The sequence below is a fragment of the Mandrillus leucophaeus genome, unplaced genomic scaffold, assembly GCF_000951045.1.
Source record: "Mandrillus leucophaeus isolate KB7577 unplaced genomic scaffold, Mleu.le_1.0 Scaffold1295, whole genome shotgun sequence".
In the NCBI taxonomy this organism is placed as follows: Eukaryota; Metazoa; Chordata; class Mammalia; order Primates; family Cercopithecidae; genus Mandrillus; species Mandrillus leucophaeus.
Genome location: NW_012101249.1, coordinates 39,089 through 64,370, shown reverse-complemented (window position 1 = coordinate 64,370; position 25,282 = coordinate 39,089). Strand labels below are relative to the sequence as shown.

Here is a 25,282-nt window from a genome sequence, read left to right as displayed (position 1 = left end):
ACAATTTAGACCATGACTACATATGATATTATGATATTTTTTTTTTAATTTTACCTTCTTTTTCTTTTCTTTTCTTTTTCTTTCCTTTTTTTTTTTTTTTTGAGACAGAGTCTTGTTCTGCTGCCCATGCTAAAGTGCAAGGGCACAATCATGGCACACCGCAGCCTCAACCTCCCAGGCTCGAACAATCTCCCACCTTAGCCTCCTTCATAGCTGGGACCACAGGCCTGTACCAACACTCCCAGCTATTTTTTTTTTATACAGACATGGTCTTGCTATATTGTCCAGATTGGTTTCAAACTCCAGGGCTCAAGCAATTCTCCCACCTTAGCCTCCTTCATAGCTGGGACCACAGGCATATACCAACACTCCCAGCTCTGTGTGTGTGTGTGTGTGTGTGTGTAGACATGGTCTTGCTATATTGTCCCGATTGGTTTCAAACTCCTGGGCTCGAGTTATTCTCCCGCCGGGGCCTCCCAAAGTACTGGGATCATCACATGCCTGTGCCACCATGCCGGGTCACACTGAGTTTTTATTTTTGTTTATTTTGAGACGTAGCCTCGCTCTGTCGCCCAGGCTGGAGTGCAGTGGCGCAATCTCGGCTCACTGCAAGCTCCGCCTCCCAGGTTCATGCCATTCTCCTGCCTCAGCCTCCCGAGTACCTGGGACTACAGGCTCCCACCACCGTGTCCGGCTAATTTTTGTATTTTTAGTAGAGATGGGGTTTCACCATGTTGGCCAAGATGGTCTTGGAACTCCTGACTTCAGGTGATCTGCCCGGCTCAGCCTCCCAAGGTGCTGGGATTACAGGCATGAGCCACCACACCCAGCCAGCCACATTTATTTTTAAATGGAAACATGGATCCACCTTTTTTTTTTCTCTCATTTTTTAAACTGACTTCTTTGCTCTTTCCTAAGCAAAAATATTCATGAAGTCATGGGTTTGATGTGCCATTTATAAATATTTCCATTATGACTGGGCGCTGTGGCTCATGCCTGTAATCCCTGCACTTTGGGAGGCCAAGGTGGGAAGACCACTTGAGGCCAGGAGTTCAAGACCAACCTGGATAACATGGTGAAACCCCATCTGTACTAAAAAAATACAAAAATGAGCCAGGCATGGTGGCGCGCACCTGTAGTCCCAGCCACTTGGGGGCCTGAGGCAGGAGAATTGCTTGAACCCAGGAGGTGAAGGTTGTAGTGAGCTAAGATTGGAGATTGGACATTGCACTCTAGCCTGGATGATAGAGCAAGATTCTGTCTAAATATGTATTTTTTTCATTATACTTTCAATATGAAATTTAACTATAGAATTATAATCTTTGTGTTGCCTGAAGTTAATATCTTTTATGAGCCATTCACTCCAACAACATAATGGGAAATAATAAATTATTTTACGGTTCTTTCCCAGCTCTGAAATTCTATGATTTAAACAGAATATTGAGCTTAGTTCTTTTGGGTCCTAAGTATTCCCTAGTTGCAGTGTAACTCGGCGTTAAATCTTTCAGCTATAAGGGTGTCTTTAATTTGACTGAGTAGTGCTCTACACTTATCTTTGCATTACAACTCCCTGAAAGAGTTAATGCTCATTTTAAAAATTAAAAAGATGCCTAATTTACAATTCACGATTAGATGAGACACTCGGCAACTTTATCTGTATGCTGGTCTTAACTACACAACAGGCTGATGGTTAAAACAACAAAGTCTGGGGCTCATGTGTTGTAATTCTATTTGCTGAAAAATCTCTGGAAAGTAGGGACACCATTGGCATGTCTTGCATCTTCCCTAACACATTGTGGGAATTTTATAAATGACATGTTGGGCAGGTGCAAAATCAGAAGCTGAGAGAGAAGATTGCTTGAGCCCAGGAGTTGGAGGCTGTAGTGAGCCATGATCACACCACTGCACTCCAGGCTGGGCAACAAAGCAAGACCCTATCTGAAAAACAAAACAAAACAAAACAAAACAAGCAGAGGGACTGTGCTCAGTCATTCCAATATTGCCCTCACTTGAGACTATTTAATTTGGATGTCTATGTGTGACAGATTCTGCCCCTAAGTTCCTGAAAAGCAGTGCCTGGCAGCTGACAACCTATTTACCAATTTTACTAATAAGGATGTCACTCTTGCATTATTTTTCTTAGAGAAATGAGTGCATAATGAACCCTTTTTTAAAAAGTAATAGTTGTATTTACTGATGGAACATGATTTAAAATTTCAAATGTATTTTAACTAATATCTCATATTTATTTAATGAATTCCTTCATCATTTAAGATATTATTCGACCATACAAAGTCAGTTTACATGCAATGTAGCAGGAACACTTATTGAATAACGCAAGCTTCATTGGTGTGTATACACGTGTTTGTGTGTTGTTATTGCTGAGTATCCCAGGTTGTTCTTAATCCATTTTCATTGGACACAAACTCCAAACAATCTATAGAACAATACAAACTGTATAAAATATATGAAGACTACTTTACTGTATTACGGCTCCATATTCTAATTATTTGGTCTGTCAGCTATTTCACCATTATCATTTCGTCAGTATAATATCTCTGTTTGGCAGAGGTTGTCCCTGGAGCAACGGTTGTAGCGTATTTCAGCATCCTCCCTCCGTTCACAGTAAATCTTACACAGCAAGAAGACAACCTTTCAGTTTCTGACATTTCTGGGTTGCACTGTTTCCTTGTACAAGCAATCAGTGTAGATGAATGTGCTGTAGCCAAATCAGAGATGGCTCTTAAAAGAGGTGACTTGGGTAAATGAAGAAAGACAGTAAAGAGAAGTGAGGTGCTTTATTAGTTTTAAGTTATATGGTTTTCCAATGGCATGCAGCAAATATATTCAGCACCTTTGACTAGTGTGAATCAATCATGTTACCGAAGGTTAGAAACTTGGGAGGGAGATCGGCATCTTAATTTTTGTTTAATAATTGCTTTCTTATCTTCCTGATAGACTCTTTTTTTACTTTCAAATCTTCTGTCACATCATTTCTCCTTAAATGCATCCTTAGGGACCCTCTTCCAACTTCCACAATCTGTTTCTTGTGTTTGGTTTTCAAGCTCACTAATGAATCAAAGTTCTTCAAAGACCACTTTATTTTCATCTTTTCAAAGAAAGAAACACATAAATCAGAAACTCTTAGCAATTCATTCTTTTTTTTTTTTTTTGGCAAACATCTGCCCTTATTATTTGCTAGTCACTGTGTTAGGGGCTAGGAATATAAGAATAAATAGTAGTTTATACTCTAATGGCGGAGGTATATATAAAAGCAAATAATCTCAGCACTGCAGTAAGCATATATCAAACATATACAGGCACTTCATAGAAAGCACTGGGAGAGGAGAGACAGTCTTTGGTTTGAAGGTAATGGTACTATGGAAGGTTGAGAAAGGGTTGCTGCAGAGGTGCTGTATCACTCCAACCTGGACTCATGGATTGAAATCCACCAAGTGTCAAAGACGACCATCCCCAAAAATAGAGCAGCCTGTGTACATGTGTATGGCACAGACTGTGATAGGGAATTGTTTCTGAAACACCAGGGGTTTGGTCTAGGCCCTGCTGCTCCCTGCACAGAAAGCCAATCACTGAGACAAGTATTGCCAGGGAAGAAGGTTTTAATGGGGTACTGTAGCCAAGGAGTTGGGAGATCAGCCTCAAATACATCTCCCTGACTAATTAAAATCAGGGATTAGCAGAGAAGAAATATAACCATCTGTGGGAAAACAGGAACTAGAGAGGGATAAGGAAGAGGAGCTGGTCAACAGGGAGCAGGTGGTCAGTTGGAAAATCGTAATGGGTGAGGGGTCTGACATCTCACTGTCCAGATCCAGTCGTCTGATGAGTTTCAGGTCCTCAATACTATCTGGGAGGTCTGATGGTTGGTTTCCTGAGAAAGGAACTCAAATAAGACAAATATCAATTTCTATGTTTAGTCAAAGAAACCATAAACATCAGCTCTATGAAACACTTGAGTCAGCTTCAGAATTGCATGGTTAGTGTGAACAGAACACAGGTCATGGATGAAAAAATAGTGGGCAATTGACTAGGAGTTTAATAGAGAAAGATCACTTTTAAGAAACCAAACAAAATCCTAATTGTATCTTTGTATGCCTATAATTTGTTTTTAAATAGGATATTTAAAAATAACTACAAGAAAATGCAGTTTTATTGCCTTTTTCAATGTTTCCATTGTCCTGAAAGCTGAAATTGTTCGTAGATTCAGAACAGTTTAAATGTATTAATAAACCCAAAGTGAGATATATGTGAAGGAATTTGTGGATATTCAGGAGTCATAATGAAATAAGATCATTTTTCTAGACAGATTCTTACATAAGGCTATTAAGTTTAAATCATCTAAAAATATTTAGGAAAAAGGAAGCTGCTAGGTGATTGCTAAGGGAAATCATGAAAGCTGATAATTAACTTCAACATTGAATTAGTTTTCAATTAAACAGATTATGTGTCTAAAATAATCCAATAAGAAAATTATAGTGAGTTTTCATATAGAGTAATTTGCAAGGAAAAAATATTTCCTTCTGGTCAGAGAAGGTTAGACAGTACCTGGACCTTTCCAACCGTGGAAACTTGGAGATATCACATTCATAAGGGGAAAGGAAGATAAAATAATATTTTTCGAAGAGATAGCTAGCAAAACCATGTTGAATGAAAAAAAGAAGTCAACCAGGTAAGTCAATATTTACTCATGTCTGTGTCAATAGAACAGAGCCACTCAAATGATGTGTGTTGAAGGAACAGCTCTGTTTTTGTTTTTGTTTCCAATCCATTATATACCAATGTTTTGTAAAATATAATAAAAAAGAATTCTTAGAAAAAAGAAATAAAGAGGGGGTCTCCTCTTTTGGCTTTGGAGCAGCCCCCCTCCCTCTGTCTCTGTCTTCTTCCTTCTGCCTTCTTCCTTCTTTCTTGCCTGTTAAACTCTCCAGTCCTTAAAACCACACACAAAAAAAGAAACAGGAAATAAAAAGACAAAAAATACTAGTCCAACTTTCTTATTCTTATCATCAACAGACATAAAATTACTCTGTCAAATTGCTATGAATGTTTCTAAACATATATTCTCCGTTCTTATACTTATCTGATCCTGGAACCATATCCAGATAAGACCAAAACCATACATAAACCACACTCTGAGTAGCTCTGTGGTAGGGGATAAGGCATATAGTTGGAGCTCAAATAATGTTTCCTAAGCAAGCTGGGAAAATAAAGACTTTGGCTCCGCCCATGGGAAGTTAATCTTCAAGAGACATGAATGTAAATAAATTGATGCCACTAAGTCCATTTTTCTGGACAGATTCTTACATAGGTTGTCAACTTTTAATTGTCTGAAAAATATTTAAGAAGCAAGTTGTTAGGTGGTTGCTAAGGGCAATCACAAAGACAGCGGTATTGCAATTCATTTTCAACCCAAGAGATTATATGTCTAAGAGAATATAATAAGGAAAGTAGAGTGAGTTTGCATATAGAGCAATCTAGTTGGAAAAATATTTTATTGCAAGGAGAGAAAGTACTACTCGTCATCATGGTAAAATGCACAATGCACAGTGGCATGCAGAGAAGTGGTCAGTCTGACTCCAGAGTTGGCAAAGGTTCTGGCCAATGAGAAAGGCATTCAAAAGCAAATGCAAGAGTTAAGAAAAATGTTGAAGTGGGAAAAGTCCCCTTATCCCTCTTGCAGAGCGTACAGTGGGTGTGTGGGGCTCGCTCCGTCGGTGCCCCGCTGCTCAAACCTCTAGGGGGAGCATGCAGACAGGCAAGTTGTGGGGATCCGACCCCACAGCAGTGTCTGGGGTTGAGTTTTTACAGCGCCCCAGTGGGCATGTGTTACAGTATGCTCTTTCAGTTTAGCTCTCTGTAGGCGGCTTGTATTATCCAGCTCAATTAGACCCTCTGCCTTATGGCAAAGACAGAGGGCTTTCTGTTTCCTGGATTCTTGCTTTGGTGTACTGGAAAAAATCGGGTCACACTTGGGCTTGGAGGATGGGTGCAAGGGTTTTTATTGAGTGGTGGTAGCTCTCAGATGATGGAACCAGAAGGGAATGGATTGGGAAGGTGGTTTTCCCCTGGAGTAAGGCTGCCCAGTGGCCGGGCTCCCCTCCAACCACCCCGGCCAAACTTCGCCTCGTTCTGCTGGTCGGCCTGCCAGCGTCTACCAGCTTCTGCTGACTGACGTCTGTTTGGGTATTCTTTCACCAGTGTGTTCCTCTCGACATCCAGCTGCTTGTATGTCTGCCCGCTAGGGTCTCGGGGTTTTTATAGGCACAGGATGGGGGCTTGGCAGGCCAGGATGGTCTGGGAAATGCAACATTTGGGCAAGAACACAGAAATGCCTGTCCTCACCTAGGTCCGTTGGCACAGTCCTGGGGGTGGAGCCCTCGCCAGGGACCTGCCTTTCTCTACCCAGCTCTTCCCTGTCCCCCTGCCATATCAATGTGACACATCCAAAAAGTGGTGAGTAGTACTGCAGGGCTAGGATGTAGCTTGAGAAGAGATGATAAAAGAGGGGAATCAGCAAAACAGGGAACGTGAAAATCATGAGGCGTGCAGATCTCATCTTTTATTTAGGCAAATGTCCTACAAGGTGTGTGGGCAGGGTGGAGGTGGGGAGCTCAGGTTGGGGACACATCTTGTGATCTTTCCAAATTGTGAAACTATCACCCCTACCCTAAGATTCCAATGCACAACTGACACATAAATAGAACTTGGGAAATCCAACTACATGGGTTTAAAAGAATTTAAAATGTTGGTTAATCTCATCACCCAGAGTTACATACTGTTAACATTTTGATGTATCTTCTTTTGAACTTTTATCAATGTATAAATATGTACATGCACTCTTTCCTCTTAAAATTGAAATTGCTGTGAAATTTATTTCTCCTTATTTCGCTATACTGACCATTCTCAAACATTTTGGTCTAAACATGCCATCACACCTTTAAAACTTATTGAAGACCCCAAAGAGTTTTCTTAAGGTGGTTTATACCTATCAAGACTTACCATATATGACATTAAACTAAGAAATATATACAATTATATTTATTAATAGCTTTTTAAGTGACAAGATATCCATTATAACCTATTATGAAAACATATTTGTATATTTAAAGTATATGGTGTATATATACATATATATGAAATGTAACATTCATATATATATGAAATGTAACATTCATGTATATATATGAGAGAAATATAACATTCTATTTAAAAGTGACCTTTAGCAACTGTGGGGCTTTGGGATATCACATTTGTTGAAGAAAGAGAGAGAAAAAAATATTTCCACAACAGGTAACTAGCAAAAATTTATCAAAGGAAAAGTATATGTTAGCCAAATAAATAAGTATTTATTCATATTTGAACCCGCAGTGCTTAGTAGAACAAAGCTACTTGTATTAGTCCATTTGCATTGCTATAAAGAAATACCTGAGGGTGGGTAATTTATAAAGAAAAGAGGTTTATTTGGTTGACGGTTCCGCAAGCTGTACAAACAGCATGATGCCAGCATCTGCTTATGGTGAGGCCTCAGGAAACTTACAATCATGGCAGAAGGCAAAGGGGAAACTGGTGCATCACATGACAAGGGTGATCGAGAGAGAGGGAGGAGGTGCCATGCTCTTGTGAACAGCTAGATCTCTCATGAATTCATAGAGTGAGAACTCATTACTGCAAGGGTAGCACTAAGCCCTTCACGGGGGATCTGCCCCCATGGCCCAAATCTCCCAGTAGGCCCAGTGTCCAACACTGGAGCTCACATTTCAACGTGAGATTTGAAGGGGACAAGACATCCAAATCATATCACTACTCCAACTAAAACAAACCTTTTGTGAGAGCTAGTGTGGGATTCTTATATCCACTTCTGCATTAAAGCCATTATCTTGATTTGTTGAAATATATGGACCACATTCAACCTCACACAGATACGTATTTTTAAAAAGGAGGTGATATGGTTTGGATCTGTGTCCCCACCAAACTTCAGCTCAAATTGTAATCCCCATTGTTGGAGGTGGGGCCTGGTGGGAGGTGATGAATCATGGGGGCAGAGTTTTCATTAATGGGTTAGCACCATCCCCCCAGTGCTGTTCTACTGATAGTGAGTGAGTTGTTGTGAGATCTGGTTGTTTAAAACTGTGTGGCACCTGCCCCCACTCTCTCTTGCTCCTGCCCCAGCCATGTGAGACATGCTTGCTTCCACCTGACTGTATATTTCCTTAGTCATCCCCAGAAACAGAAGCCACTATGCTTCCTGTACAGCCTGCAGAACTGTGAGCCAATTAAACCTCATCTCTTTATAAATTACCCAGTCTCAGGTATTTCATCATAGCAATGCAAGAATGGAAAAATACAGAAGGTGTATTTTACTAGCTTTTGAGATAATTATTGATACTTTTCTATTACACCAAAACTTTACATGGGGTAGTTTCTTCAAATGCAGTTGTAATGCAGAATCTGAAACTACATCCATAGAATTTTTGAACTGTTACATTAAAAATTCACTGGTCTGTTTTTCACTTTGAATGGATCACTTACCTATGTGTGATTTTGTAGTATCATGCATGTTACATTTAGAAAATATTGGTTTACTGATTTATGCAGTATGTCAGTCGTTGACTCATTTCATTCTGCAATATAGCAAACAAACAAACAAAACCTCATCAATCAATTATTTAAGAAAGAAGGAAGAAAGAAGGAGAAATAGAAAAACTTGAAGCTGAGGCTGGATAATTTATAAAGAAAAGGGGTTTAATTGGCTCACAATTCTGCAAGCTGTATAAGAAGCTTGGTGCCAGCATCTACTCAGCTCTTGGGGAGGAATCAGGGAGCTTTTTTACTAATGGCAAAAGGCGAAGCAGTAGCAAGCACATCATGTGGCAAGAGCAAGAGCAAAAGAGACTGGAAGGAGGTCCCACACACTTTTACACAACCAAATCGCATGAACTCAGAGCAAGAACTCACTCATCACCAAGGGGATGTGGCGCTAAGCCTTTCCTGAGGGATCTGCCCCCATGATCCAGTCAGGTCCCACCAGGCTCTACCTCCAACATTAGGGATCGCATTTCCTCATGAGATTTGAAGGGGACAAATATCCAAACCATATCATAGCCCTATACCACTAAATATTCTTTAAAGTATGACTTGAAAAGGTTGATGTGTCAAGTACATGGATCATCATTTAACCATTCTCCTATTAGACATTGAGCTTGCATCTAATTTTTCATTATTATTGATAATTTGTGATGAACCTTTTTCTATATGCATTTTTGTCTTTCTCTGTAATTATTACCTAAAGACTGACTCCAATAATTTTACTAGGTCAAGACATATTTTTTAAATGTGCTGTTAGGGCAGGCATTGTGTCTAAGGCCTGTAATCCCTGCACTTTGTGAGGCCGAGGCAGGAGGATTGCTTGAGTCCGGGAGCTCAAGGCAACACGGCAAAAGCTCATCTCGGCAGAACAAACAAACAAAAAATTAGCTGGTCATGGTGGTACATGGCTGTAGTGCTAGCTGCCCAAGAGGCTGAGGAGGGAGGATTGCCTGAGTCCAGGAGGTCAAACTGTGATCCCACGACTGCACTCCAACCTGGGCAGCAGAGCAAGACACTGTCCAAAAATATATACATATATATAAAATATATATACACTATCAAATATATTTCCAAAGGAACTTTCCTGCTAGGCATCTGGTTTCTATTAGGTGGTTGTGAATTTGCTAACACTGCACTTGAGAAGTGGAGTGAAGACGGAGCTCCCATTGGCAGCCTGGGTTTTCTTTAAGGTTAAATTACAGAAACCTGGGTCAGCTTTATTCCTACTAATTGCCTCCATATTCCTGGGCATGTTCCCATTAAAATGCTCTGCCACAGCAAGACTGCTTAAACAGTGACGGTTTTGTGGTCAGCATATTTATTTCCTGCCCGAAAAGAGTGGAAGAAAAATAAAGCAGCTGCTGTATCATGTGAATGAGTTTAGCAAAATTTGGTGTTCCAATTGTTTGGTTTTGTGACCCTGGGTGATGAATCTTTTCCTCTGCCTTTTGTGGCATTTCTGGTTGTGTTTGCAAACCCAGTTCTTTCTGAACTTTTTCACCCAAACATTTGGTTCCGTTTGTTCCTGAAATGAACAAGGAGTTGGAATGAAAATGTGAGCTCATAGACATTTCCCCTTAATGTATCGTTGCTTTTTCAAATTGGCTTCTTTTCTTTCTTTTCCTCCAGATTGTTTATTAAAAAAAAAAAAAAAATCATCATTTGACAGGAATAGAGACCATTAGATAGTTTGCTATTTACATTCTAATTTCTCTCTCTCTCTCTCTCTCTCTGTCTCTCTGTCTCTCTCTCTCAGCAGTAGTCAGATAACATCGTATTTTATGGGAGTGTACACTCAATGAGAATAGGTTGACTTCATAGACTCAACTTATTTCTTCTATTACCTTATGACTTTGTGCACAAAGTCATTTTTCTACCTGTAGACTTCTATAACAGATCTAATGTGTTACACTGCAATGATGCACTATAAATTATAAGCTTGGTGTTGACTTTTTTATGATAAACATGAATATATGAAAATGCCCCCAAAATCAAATTCTCTAAGGCATTGTTGTGCTTCAAGATCTCCATAAAATCTCCCCTCCCTCCTTGCCAACACTTTCTGGGTAGCTTTTACTGAAGCACATCTTGGCATCCTTTCAGCTTGATGTTTGAAAAGTATTCGTTGAAACAACCTAGTGTAACCCTTTGCTGATTTTCCTAAAATAACGTGGTTAGGGACGTGTTACTTTGTAACATTAGATTGCAGTAACAGGATCCACACAATAAATGCTTTATCTCTTGAGTTAGAGGAAAAGTGCTTCTAAGTATCTGGTTTGTTTCTTTTTGAAATTATAGCCTGCGTAATTGATTGTCCTGCTTAAATTTGATTTCTAGAATCTTAAAGTTTAAGTTGCGTCCTGCCTCTAATAAATATACATACTCCGATGATAGCCATTTCATGAACTGTCCATCTTGTTACCTTTGCCTCAATTCTATTTTCCTGTTCTCAGATTCCCTTTCTCCAACTTCCTACCTACTTCTTATCTGTTTTCTGTTGTTTTACTGTGCTATTGTTTTTGTAAAATGCTATAAATCAGTCTTTATTACAAAAAGGACAAAATAGTGCCTAAAATTAAAATTTATGATTACTTTCCTTGAAAAAACCAGTCTATTCAAACAGGCTAAAAAATGGACTGTAAATGATCAGAGAGCAGGTGTAAAATAACACTTTAAGGTTTTGAGAAAAGAAAGATGATACATTGAATCATTTGAGACCGAGCGTTACATTGGAAACACAGGGCACCAATCTCTCATGATTACTGCAAGTGAAAAATGAACAAGTAAACAAACCACAAAACCTATTTCCTTAGGTTATAAAGCCAGGGAAGAAAAAAAAAATTAAAGAACATTGCTCATTGATTTTTAGGATGAGACAAAGTTAAAAAAAAAAAAAAAAAAAAAAAAAAAGAAGAAGAAAACAGTACCCTGGTTAAGAAACAAACATTTCTAAAAAGATCTCTTCTTGGCAGTGGGAAATATATTTAATGAACATTAAAAATAGGTATAATTAAAAACAAACCCAGGAATATTTTATTTTGATTGGAATGCTGTATTGTATTTTCCTTTTATCTGGAAGATTAGATCATTGGGAAAGGCTTCAAATTCCTTAAATCTTAAGACTGGAAACATTTGGGGAAAACTAATTGAAGACTTTAAAATGAGAGAGGTGGAAGTAGGAAGAGGAGAATTAAGATTTACTTCCCTGGGACAACTCAGATTCACCATTAATTACACTAAATGAAATAAAATGTAATAGGCATGACTCCAGAATAAATGAATTCTATTTCCACTAGTGAAATTATTGTCTTATATAATTTAGATCCAGCCTTTAAAAAAAAGTCACACGCATTTTTATGGTTAGGAAACATCTCTCCCTAGTAGTAACAAATCAAACTCTTCACAGCCTGAAAATTCACTTGAAGACCTTGATGTTTATGCATAGATTGTTTAAAAGAAATACATAGGAGGAACACAGGTCTTTATTTTTCAAATATTGTAAAATAACAAATTAGTACTCAGGTGAGTTTTCTTTCCAGCCATATAACTTTTTCATTTTCTCCATAGTAGAAATAAATAGAAAGGCCATGCCTAATCTACTGTACTCTGCTCATCTTCAGGGAAGCCTCCAAGCTACTCTGGGCTGCCACTTAAGCAGGTGAAAAAGGAATGGAAAAAGAAAAACAAAACAAAACAAAACAAAAACAGAGGGCAGAGGGTACTCCTGACCCACTTACTGTCTTGGGCTAAGCAGAACAGGGAGCTACATACAAACATGGCTCTATTGAACAATAGTAAAAAATGAATTGTCTTTCCTCCGTGGAGGTTCAGGAAATATATCATTGAGGGTGGAAATAAGCAGAGAGAAGTTAGTGGGCTTCATTTCATCACTAAACCTTTAGACCATAGATAATTATCATCATTCTTTCTACAAACACTCAGTTGATTCCTACTGTCTTCCAGGCCTTCACAAGGTGCTGTGACAGACAGATGAAGAAACCAGACATGTTCCTTATCCCTCAGAGGACTTAGAGTCTAGTTGGGGGAGAATCTCAGTTGCTTCATCTGTAATAGAAGACAGAGATAAGATGATTGCAAAGGTTCTTGCCAGGCTCTAAATTAATAAATCTATTTTATTTAAATTAAAAGTAATGCTAGGCATGGTGGCTCACACCTGTAATCCCAGCACCTTCAGAGGCCGAGGTGGGATGATTGCTTGAAACTAGAAGTTCAAGACTAGCCTGGGCAACATAGTGAGATGTCATCTCTACAAAAAATTAAAAAATTAGCTGGGTGTGATAGCACATTCCTGTAGTCCCAGCTAGTCAGGAAGCTGAGGCAGGAGGATCTCTTGAGCCCAGGAGTTGAAGGCTGCTGTGGGCTAGGATCATGCCACTGTATTATGGCCTAAGTGACAGAGCAAGACCATGTCTCTAAAAAAAAAAAAAGGTGGAAAAAGTTCAAAGTAGTACCATGATTATTAATTTTGACACCTCCTTATTATTATTCTTTATACCAATGTCCTTTCATTTCACAAATTTGGGGGTCAGGAGAAAGAAGTAGGAAGTTTAAAAGAAGATGTAAATGACAAAAGGAGGAAAGCATAAGGAAAGAAGTTGAAGAGAATGGCACTCAACTATCGGTAGGCACCTACTTGTGATAAGCACTTTATAAACATGGCATTTCATCTAAGGACAGAAACCAGCAGTTGCCATCCTCTGAAAAGCTCTAGAGGTAGGAGCCGTATACTAATCAACTTTGTAAGTCTAGGACCCAGTGCAACGTTTGGTACATAGTATGTGTCCTAGACATGTTGGGTGAATGTTGATAAGTAAATAAGAAAAATGATAAGTAACATTAAGAAATTCTCTTTCCACCATCTGAAGGAGTGAGTTACCACATTGGAGAGCATCAATTCCTTTCAGGCACTTAACTCATGACAATTGTGTCTCGGATTTCAGGGTATTGTCTGACATCTTACAAACAATGTCTAGAAATCATTTCCCTCATGGAAGCATGAGGACCGACGCCTCCTCACAAGAAATACAGGGAAAATACCTTTTGATAGATAAATTATTTTGTTTATCCATTAACATCGTTTGACACCTGCATTGTAATTATCCTAATTTCAGTCAGTATGATTCTTCATACTTTCACGTGGACAGGTTTCGACACTGAAGTTTTATAGCACGATCCACCAAGATATGACGGAAATAATCATCCATGACCCTCACAAATGGTATTCCCTTTCACTTAAAAAATCTGTGCTAACATTTTGAGCTCATGTCAGGCACAGTGGCTCACACCCTAATCCCAGTGCATTAGGAGACCAAGACGAGAGCATTGCTTGAAGTCAGGAATTTTGAGTTCAAGACCAGACTGGACAATATAGCAAGACCCCATCTCTACAAAAAAATTAAAAAATTAGCCAGGTGTGTTGGCATGCACCTATAGTCCCAGCAACTCAGGAGGCTGAGGCTGGAGGATCACTTGGGCCCAGGAGTTCAAGGCTGCAATGAGCTATGATCACACCACTGTATACAAGCCTGGGCAACAGAGTGAGACTCTGTCTCTAAAAATAAAAAATAAAAAAAGTTAAAGTTTTGAGCTCATTTTTCTTTGAATATTTTCTAAACCTAATTTTAAATATGAACATATTGTCACAGTGTTACTCCCATGAGATGGTAGTGGAAACTTGGTGTTTGGTGAATTTCACTAAGCAGCAGGAGCAGTTTTACAGACACACCAAGTGACTTACTCGTAAATTAGGGGGAAAATCAAAAACAAAAACAAACACATGTCTGTAGTTAACATAAAGAAATTAAATCACTCATTTATCACCAAAAATGGCAATCAATTTAGTAAATAAAGTGAAAATACTCAGTAAAACAAATTATAAAAGTGTATGTTAAAAATTAACAAACTTGCAACGTGTGTAAAAGGATGTTCATTTTGAAGAACAGGCCTCTCAGCAGGAACATTGTGCTGTCACTCTGTCCTAGACACGTCAGCATTTGGAGTGACAGCTAGTCTCACTGTCACCTTTGTTTCCTTTCAACCCAGATAAAGGTTTATTCACTTAGCTAGTCTAAAGATGTTCACTTTAAGTGGCAATCAGATTCTACCCTGAAACTGTCCAAACATTGCCATAATAATTTTCCTATACACTAGCTTTAAAATTGTTTATATTAAGGAAGTTTTATAGCCCCACTTAGCTAGGGATAAATGTGGTTATCAAAAATAAACTTTTGCCAGAGGAACTGGGAAAAAAAGGAAGTAAAAGGCATTCAAATTGGAAAAGAAGACGTAAAATTCAGTATTCACAAATGGCATGATTCTACATATAAGAAATCCCAAAGAATCCACAAGACAACTACTAGAGCAAATAAACAAATTCAGAGAAGTTACAAGGTATAAAAACAACACTCAAAAATCAGTTGTATTGCTACATACTAGCAATGAACAATCAGAAAAGGAAATCTTGAAGGCAGTTCTATTGATAATAGCATCTAAAAGAATAAAATACCTGGGAATAAATTTAACCAGTGAGGTGAAAGATTTATACACTTAAAATCACAAAGCATTATTGAAAGAAATTAAATAAGACCTAACTAAATGGAAAGACACACTAAGTTCATAGAAAGGGAGACAATATTGTCAAGATGTTAATACTAACTAAAGCAACTGATATGGTTTGGCTCCGTGTCCCCACCCAAATCTCATCTTGAATTCTAGTTTCCATAATCCCCACAAGTCGTGAGAGGGACCTAGTGGGAGGTAATTTAATCATGGGGTGCTTACCCTCATGCTGCTGTTCTCATGATAGTGAGTAAGTTGTCACAAAGTCTGATGGCTTTATCAGAGGCTTTTCCCCCTTTTGCTCTGCACTTCATGCTGCCACTGTGTGAAGAAGGGCATGTTTGCTTCCCCTTCTGCCATGATTGTAAGTTACCTGAGGCCTCCCCAGCCCTGTGGAACTGTGAGTCAATTAAACCTCTTTCCTTTATAAATTACCCAGGCTCAGGTATTTCTTCACAGCAGCATGAGAACAGACTAATACAGCAACCTACATATTCAAGGCAATCTCTATAGAAAATTCCAACAGCCATTTTTGCAAAACTGAAAAACCTCTTCTCAAATTTATAAATTGCAAGGGTACCAGATAGCCAAAACAATGTTGGAGAACTCAAACTTCCTAATTTCAAAATTTACTACAAAAATACAGTAAACAAAATTGTGTGGTATTGGCATGAGGCATGAGAACATACATATAGATCAACTGAATTGAACTGAATTGAATTGAATTGAATTGAATTGTAAATTCAAATATAAACCCATACATCTATCATGATCAATGTTTGACAAAGATGCCAAGTCCATCCAATGGGGAACAAATAGTCTCTTCAATAGATGACATTAGGACAACTGGATTTTGACATGCAAAAGAATGCAGATGGAACCCCTACTTCACACCACATACAGAAATTAGCTCAAAATGGATCAAAGAGCTACATGTAAGAGCTAAAGCCATAACGCATTTAAAAGAAAACATAGTGGTAAATCTTCATGATCTTGGATTTGGAAATTGATTCTTTCTTAAATATGACACCAAAAGCACAAGCAACAACAAAAAATAAATAAGTAAATTGGACTTTATCAAAATCAAAACCTTTTGTGCAACAAAAGACATTATCAAGAAAGTGAAAAGACAATCTGCAAAATGGTAGAAAATATTCAAAATTATGTAACTGATAAAAGTTTAATATCTAGAATATATAAAAATCCATACAACTTAAGAACAAAAAGACAACCCAATTTCAAAATGGGCAAAGGACTAGAATAGTCATTTTTTCAAAGAAGATTACATATAGTCAATAAGCACATAAAAAGATGTTCAACATCACTAGTCATTAGGGAAATGAAAATCAGTACCGCAATTAGATACCATTCACTTCCACTGAGATAGCAATAATAATAATAATTTAAAAACTAAAAATAATAAGTGTTAATGAGGATGAGGAGAAATAGAAACCCTCACATTGTTGGTGGGAATGTAAAATGGTGCAGCACTATCAACAGTTGGTAGTTCCTTGAAAGTTAAAAAAGAATTACCAAGTGTTCCATCAATTCAACTCCTAGTTATACACCTCGAAGAATCAAAATAGAGACTTAAGCAGATATTCATACAGCAATGTTCACCATAGCACTAGTCACAGTAGCCAAAAGATGGAAGCTACCCAAATTTCCATCAACAGATGAATGAATAAACAAAATGTGGCATATACATCCAATGGAATATTATTCAGCAATAAAAATGATTAAAGTTCTGATACATGCTACAATATGGATGAATCTTGAAAACATTATGCTAAGTGAAATAAGCCAAACATAAAAGGACAAATACTGTATGATTCCACTTAGATGAGGTACCTAGAGTCTCATAAAGACAGAAGGTAGATCAGAGTTTACCTGGGACTGGTTGGACGGGAATGGGGTGTTAATGCTTACCGGCCATGGAGTTTCAGTTCAGAGTGATAAAAACATTTTGGAAATAGTAGTAATGGTAGCACAACACTGTGAATGGAATTAATGGCATTGAGTTGTATACTCGAAATGGTTAAAATGGCAAATTTTATGTGATATATAGGTTACCACTCTTAATTAGAAATTAATAAAAGTAACATTACTGAAAACCATTGAATTGTATCTTTAAGTTTGTGAATTGTATGGCATGTGATTTATAGCTCCATAAAGCTGTTAAAAATAAAAATGTAAAACATTCCCCTCAAAGTCATGTTTATTGGTATTGGATGTAACATAGATTGGTCTTTGTTTTATTCTTCTTTTCTTCCTTCCCATTTGTAATAATTTCAGACTATTATAAACACTTCCATGCTTTTATCAACACTAAAACAATGTTGTCAGTTAATAAGTGAATTGCATTAGAACTATAAATATGCTCACTAAATTAAAATTGGAAATTGCCATCAGAAGTATCTTAGTTTTGCACTGACATATGTCTCTTGTCGCACATTCAGAATTCCACTTCGCACGGTATCTGCATATAATGGATCTAAGATAAACTTAATTTATGTGAATGCATGATAAGTCAAGGGAGAAAAACTTATATGATCCATGCAACTTCCTTTCCTCTACTCAAAATTTCTAAGTCAATTCCTTTATCATCATTATTCCTAGAGGTGGTTATATTCTTTAGAACCTCAATTCTTACAACTCACTTATTCATTGGTAGGGAAAAAAAAAATCAACTCGTCCTTAAGAGCTACCAGCATATTGACAAATACAGTAAGTCAAACATTGCATATATATATATATATATATTTTTTTTTTTGGCCTGATGAAGACTCTTCATTACACCATTGAGTTTCAGAACTGGCCAAAAACTTTATAATGAAACAAACATTTTATTTTCCTCATGTAAGGATCCACCATTCTAACTAAAATTGCCTGTATTTGAATATCAAATTGACATAGGTGATGAAGATGGAAAATCATAGTATTGAACTTGAAATAGTAAATATGTAGAGTGACATTAGCAATTTCCTTCATGGAAGAATCTGTGGACGGTGTGTATAATAGTTTACCTTATAAATAAATAGGAAAGACATTAAAATGTAAGTCTAATTATCCAAGGATTTTCAAGAATGGGAGATATATCTTCGATCTGGGAAAAATAAAAGCAATTTGAGACCACTAAAAAACAAAAGTTGCAGTAGGAAGGATTTGCCATTGCTCACCTCCCAATACTCACACTGAAACCCTTTCTTCTTTTATTACAACTCCACATCCTTACTCTTAAATATCTTCCTTCTTTGTAGTTACCCAAATCTTGAAGGTCAGACACCTTCAAATGCTGTTTTTTCATTTTAATGGAAAATTATGTCAGACTTAAAACCCTTTCAGAAGACAAGCAGCTTCAATAATTGAATTAAGAGGGCTGAGAATTATATAAATTTACCTGGCTTCTGCCTGCCAACCGTGGTCTGGGTCATCTGGAGTCCCAGCAGTTTAAGGCCAAAAATAATTGCTTCATATCAAGATCTTTTGTGTTACTTCTGCCTCACATCCTTGTGACTGACGGCCAAGCTGGTCCCTTCAGCTCCTGGTTGCATGCTCGGCCTTTGACCATCTGTCCTGTCTAGCCCTGTGGTTTGGGTTTCCTCCTGCTTCCTGATTTCATGCCTGATTTCAGCCTCTATTAATTTTATGAGCTCTTGGTGTCAGCGGCTGTCTTATCTTTACTTGGTTCCTAATTTCTATTTTGTTTTGGTCATCCCTACTTCCGTGTCCAATTTTTCCTGCTTTGGTATTTTGATACATTTCAAAACTATACTTCACTCCCTACCCAGTCTCAACTCTAAGATCATCCCTGGCTCAGCTCATGAGCTAACCCTGCTGTGTACTGAGATTACTACTCCAAGAATTTAACGTAGACTAGTCTTGAACAAAGTAAAGGCAAAGAGTCAAACACAACTTAATCAAATTAATCAGAGCAACTAATAAGCATTCAATTAGTGCTTAAGGAATTAACAGATATTTGTTGCCTCAGTTCAGATTTTTTCAAGAATAACCCACAAAATAGATGCAAATGGCCTGATTCATCAATAAGCAAAATGTACCCGCAGTAAGGGTGAAACATTTAATCTATTGTATATTTAAGCCAGTGGAGATCAGGAAGCTTAAAAGACACTGAATCCACAGGGAAAATATATTGCCAGCCAAACATAATTAGCCAGATTCGACTGTTAGGCTCACTGATGCTGCAGTTTCTTTGAAAAGGACCATGTGGTTTGGTAGATGACAATAGGCAGTTATGCCTATGGCAGTTTGTTTTTAGAAATCCAATCAGTAAGAGCCTCCTTTTTAGTACATTTTATTTTGGGACTTAGAATTATATTAGTGACAAGCATTAATTTTCACTATATCCTGATTAGGCAAAAAATATATATTATACATACATTATATATTGTATTATACAGTTATCATACATTATATATTTGTTACTCTTGTCATTAAGCCCTTAAAAAAATCATCCTGGAATTGGTCTTCCATTCTCCATTGTGTGTGTGTGTGTGTGTGTGCACGTATACACAGGCAGGTATAGGATCCTTTCGTGTGTGTGTTTGTGTGTGTGTTTTTAGTTTTTGGTTATTTTTTGTTGTTCCTATGATGGACATTTTTTCTTCATCAGTTGACACCAAGTAGTCCAGGGCTGTGTGTCTTCTAATAAGTCTATTAATTCTTAAGTATAAAAGGAAAATAATCATATGGAGCCCAGTTAATTACAGTGAATTATGCACATCTAGTCTGATATGTGATATTACCAAGGGCTTGCTGTTTTTGATTTTCATGAAACACTACCCTAAAGAACTTTTCAGAACACTTGTACTTAACTTTTCTGATGAAAATGTTAAGGACTATGACTCATGTGCTACAGATCTTTATGACAGATATTGTCATGGAAAACAGTCTTCAGGATGTAGTGGTTTGGCACTTTGCAGTGTCAAGGATTTCAAGATGACCTTTCTTTATCACTAGTACAGCTTCATATTACATTGTTCTTTCTAATGTTGGACGCTTTGCACTGAGTAATAGTTTAAGAAATCAACATTCAGACTACTAACTTTTGCCATTTCTTTTACTTGCCTGGGTTTATTTGGATCTAAATACTCAGAGTTCAAATTACATTTGCTTTCATGAATGTGGTTGCCTTGGTGTCCTGCAAAAAAAATTAAAAAACAAACTAACTTTACTTATGGTAATACATTCATGGAAATAAGTGTGCTGGCTAGACAACGTGTCTCAAAATTTTCTAACAAACAATAACCTGAAAACGTACTATGGTAAATGTCAATACTTTTTATTTTTTAATTTTTTTGATGGCCTGTGTGCTTTAAGGAAAACCGAGGGAAGTGGTAACTGTGCCTTTGTCAATCCAGTTTACGGGAACTGGAGCGACCCAGAGAAAACAGAGGTAAGTGGCAAAGGGTGAACTGTATCATTTCACACAAATGCAGACACACACACACACACACACACACACACACACACACACATTGAACCGGTGTTGCTTGAACATGTTTCTACATCATAACTAAAAGAAACGTTTTAGTGGAGTTATTTCAATTGGGGGTAGAAAGGAGTTTCCGTCTCTACAAATATGCCATGAGAATTGTCCATTTCAGGACAGTTTCAGTCTGCTTGTAAGATCAGTTCACTGTTAAATGGCATTGTGGTCACTGTTTATACTCAAAAAGAGCTGACAAATCTGGAAAATATCAGTTTAACCCACAGAGTATTAGTCAGTTACTTATAGTAACTATTAATTGAATGTCTTTCATATTTTATTTTCAAAAACAAAAGAGAAGATAGCATTCTATGTTCTGTTTAAATTTAGGGTGACTAGTGAGGGCCATTACCTGATAACTTAGAAGAGAAAAAAGAAGTGAGAATGTATTACATCTTCCTTGGACCTTTTTGGGGCTATCCCTTATTTGTATAAGCAGGGAGAAAATGGCAAGGAAAACCTTTCTTGTTACTTTTTTAGATTTTTTTAATTTTTAAGTCATTTTTAGGTATAGTTGACAAATACAACTTTTATATGTTTAAAGTATACATTATATTTTACTATAGTATACATTGTGAAGTGATTACTACAACAAAACTATTTAAAATATCTGTCACCTCACATAGTTAACTGTGTGTGTATGTGTGTGTGTGCGCGCTGCAAACATTGAGGATCTCTCTTAGCAAATTTTGAGTATATCACACAGTATTATAGTCACGTCATACATTAGATCCCCAGAATTTATTCATCTTGCACAAAAACTTTGCACTCTTTGATCAATATCTCATTCCTTTCTTTTTATTTTTCCCATTCCTTTCTTAAGTAAGTGTTATGAGACTTCATCTGGATATAAAATAAATTTAGTTATGACACACCACTTCTGAACTCTAAAAGTTTTATTACATCTGATTTTAGAGCTATATAAAATTCACTTCTTATAAAATTAGTATTATATAAAGCTAAAGTTTTAATTATTCTTTTTCTTTATGAAAATAGGTCATAGCTTTTTATCTTGCTCTTGGTTATGAAAATGAGTAGCAAGGTATCAGGTCAGGTGGTTTCTAGTAGTTTAAGAGCCTTGAGTGCTGTGGTTGAAGCCTAACAAAACACTTGACTTTTTTATTTTTGCATTTTAATCAACAATGATATGATACACACTTTTAGTATTGTTTTGCTAGGAATGAAAACAGGAAGTAAACGATTTCCTAAAGCACAGAGAAAATGAATTTAGATGATTCAACAAGTAAGACAGAGTAAAAATGAAAAGGTAGACCTACTTCATGGATAAAAAACACATACATATTTAAGAAAACAAATGTAATATATCTTTTTGACAAACTAGGATGGTATAATATAAATATATTTTCATTTTTACTAGAGAAAGAAAATTTATTATTATTTTTTTGAGACAGAGTTTCACTCTTGTCTCCCAGGTTGGAGTGCAATGGCATGATCTTGACTCACTGCAACCTCCACCTCCTGGGTTCAAGTGATTCCGCTGCCTCAGCCTCCTGAGTACCTGGGATTACAGGTGCCTGTCACCATGCCTGGCTAATTTTTGTATTTTTAGTGAGACAGGGTTTCACCATGTTGGCCAGGCTGATGTCGAACTCCTGACCTTAGGTGATCCACCATCCTTGGCCTCCCAAAGTGCTGGGATTACAGGCATGAGCCACTGTAGCTGGTCAGAAAATTTAGTATTTTTTATCCTCAACTTAGTTTAACTTTTACTGCCTGAAAGATATACCTGAGATAAGGAATTAAAGTGAGATATTTTAAATTTTATATTTTTTTTATTAGTGTCTCATAAACTTGTAGTAAGTAAAAAGTGGCTCGGTAGGTGTTATGGATTATTTACTTTCTACGGAGATGGGTTCTGTTGCATTCAGATCTGTACTTCTCAGCAAGCACAGGAGGGGTCTCCATCAAAGACCCACCTTTCAATCTACTTTCAAGATGGTTTCTACTGTGTGTGAGTGTGGTGGCGTAATGGATGACTGGAGAGCACCTCGGAAGTGATTTATGTTTATTTTCTATTTTGATAAAAGAAAAATTCCTTTTTCGTTTTCTGTTTTCCTTTCATTATGAATGGCTAAAGAAGAAATCCTGGCACATCTCCTGGCCTTTGTGGCTATTTTGATTTCTATATTGTTTCAGAAGCAAATGACTTTGTATTAATCAAACTAGGTCTACTTTCCCTATCATCAGAAAGATAGACTTCTCTAAATCTATCCTTCAAACTTTTTTTTTTTAATTGTTGGAGAAAACTCTCACATTCTGATACAGAAATGGAGAGAATATTCATGGCAACATTCATTGGCAATTCATGCCAATATTCATGGCAATATTCATTGTAAGCAACTGCCATGTACCCATCAGCCAGCTTCAAGGACTATCAACCCATGGTCATTGTTGTTTCACCTCTACTGCCCTCCATTTCCTCACCCTCCAGAAGGTTTTCAAACAAATCTCAGATATCATTTAATTTCAACCGTAAAGATTCCAGTTGTGTTTTTAAATGACAAGGACAAAATATAACGGCAGGATCATACCTAAACATTTAACAAGAATGTCTTGAGGCCATCAAACACTCACTGTTCAACCTACCCCAATTGCCTCATTAAAATGTAAAAGGTTTTCTACGCGGGTTTTGTTGTTGTTGCTATATTTTAAAAATCGGAAATTTTAGAAGGTAGATGCATCCAAATGGGTAGATATGTCTCTTAAATCTCTTTTCATCTCTAGGTTCTATTTTCTCTCTCTTATTTTTTTTTCTTGCACATTATTTGTTGAAGAAGCCAGGCTGCTTGTCCTATAGAATTTCACAAATTTTAGGTTTTCCTGTAAACTATATAATTATACATAATTATATAGTTTACAGGAAACTTAAATGAAATGGCATTTAAACTTACATAAAATGGCTTTGTATACTTAAAGTCATTGGTTTTGTTTTGTTTTGTCTAACCTAACTATATTCAATACAGAAGCCTTAGTGAAACCAGCATCAGAGAAGAAGTAGTCAAAATATTGGTCATCGCATTTCCCCACCCCACCAGAGGTGAGGCAGTGGTGCCTAAGTCCAGAGGACCCCAGGATACATGGAATCTAGGCTTGTGTCAGAAACTCAAGCAGTGTGGGCTGTAAGTGCTGGAGGAAGAGTCAAGGATGTTCTAGTTATTACTCCAGTGAAAATCCATTAGGACCTTTGCTGCATTCTGCGTGATCTTTAAAGAGGTTTCTTATTTTAATGCCTAAAATCCTACCCTTTCAAATGTGTTTTTCATCTTCAGAGTTCTGTCTATTCCTTCTCAAATCCATTATATGGCACAACATCAGGAAGCCTGGACACCATGTCACATCATCTCAAACAGCAGCATCGAGACCAAGTCTGATCCAAAATGTGTAGTTGCTAGAAAATTGAAGTCTCCACAATCTAATAGAAACTCATCTTCTACAATGGTAAAAAGAGAAAGGATTTAAATGCCAGTGTAATTATAACATTTATGAATGAATCTTCTTACAGAATATAGAGAATGTTTATATGGAATCAGAATCAGTACCTTATCTTCACTGAACATCTGAATATTTTAATAAAATTACTACTTAATCAAGTTTCTTGTTTTGCTTTGATTTTATCTTTTTTTAAATGATGAATCAATTTGTTTCAGATTCTGAATACAAAGAAGTTTTAAAATGCTCTTTCTTTGCTGTACAGCTTGGAAACACAGGTGAACTGACTTGGTATACATACGGATAGAAATGGACAAATCACAGCAATCCAAGGCAACATAATTATAAGTTGTTTCAGCATGTTGTAAAAAAATGTGATAAATTATCCTCCTATTCTTGCCTTTTTCAAATAATTAATACTTTTCTACAGACATAAAAATAATGCTAAAGCTAGGAGTTAAGAAGCTTGTAGCTGCAAGAAACTGAAAACCCCCCAAGCGAATGTCTTGAATCGTGTGACAATCATTACCCCACAAACCAGGAAATTAAGAGATGGAGCCCCTGTTAGAATGGTCGCTGGAACACTTCCATGACCCCAGTAAGGACCTTATCGGTTGCTGAGTTTCACTTCCCAGCCTGTGCTCTCAGGCTAGCTCCCCTACAGCTTAGGTGAGGGCTCCAGCACAATGAGCTGCAGCATCGTTGTGTTCGCAGTAAAGTTCGGAGGCAGAGAGGCCCATTTCTTTCTGCTTTTCACTTTTGACCAGGAGGAAAATCCCTTCCCCCACGCACTTCCCGCCACAGCACTCTTCTTATTGGCCAGCATAGACGTGGCGCTCAGTCTGAGCCAGTTACTTCGAAGGCAATGCGGCCACCCACCGTGATTGGCTGGAACCCTTCGCTTATACCCCTTGGGGCTGAGAGTATCTGTGAGGCACCTTGTGAAGCAGATGACTGTAGGTGCTTAAATGAAATTGAGGTTAGGAAAGGTGAAGGGGATTATATCTATTAGGAAGCAATCAGCAGCTAAAGGAAAGGAATGTTCCTCTTTCTAGTAATGTGCCCTGCAATCACTTCAGGGGATTTAGATAGAATGGATTAGCAATCTGCCCAGCCCTTGCCCTCAAGGGGTTGAAG

General features: G+C 37.4%; 1 protein-coding gene and 1 long non-coding RNA gene across 2 annotated transcripts in view; one reads left to right on the top strand and one right to left on the bottom strand.

Moving 5' to 3' along the window:
• Nucleotides 1–24,306, top strand: part of MALRD1 (MAM and LDL receptor class A domain containing 1) — a 694,737-nt gene extending 670,431 nt beyond the window's left edge. Inside the window, exons 39-40 of the mRNA XM_011972480.1 lie at nucleotides 20,527–20,602; nucleotides 23,986–24,306. Of these exons, the coding sequence (XP_011827870.1) occupies nucleotides 20,527–20,602; nucleotides 23,986–24,087 (178 nt within the window). The 3' untranslated portion in view covers nucleotides 24,088–24,306. The remainder of the gene's footprint in view (nucleotides 1–20,526; nucleotides 20,603–23,985) is intronic.
• Nucleotides 2,174–18,732, bottom strand: LOC105533893. Its single transcript, XR_001005185.1, has 5 exons — nucleotides 18,587–18,732; nucleotides 12,782–12,874; nucleotides 12,561–12,672; nucleotides 8,551–8,642; nucleotides 2,174–3,109 (listed from the first exon to the last, which is right to left on the bottom strand). It is a non-coding gene; the product is annotated as an uncharacterized LOC105533893 (long non-coding RNA).
• Nucleotides 24,307–25,282: the final 976 nt, after the last annotated feature.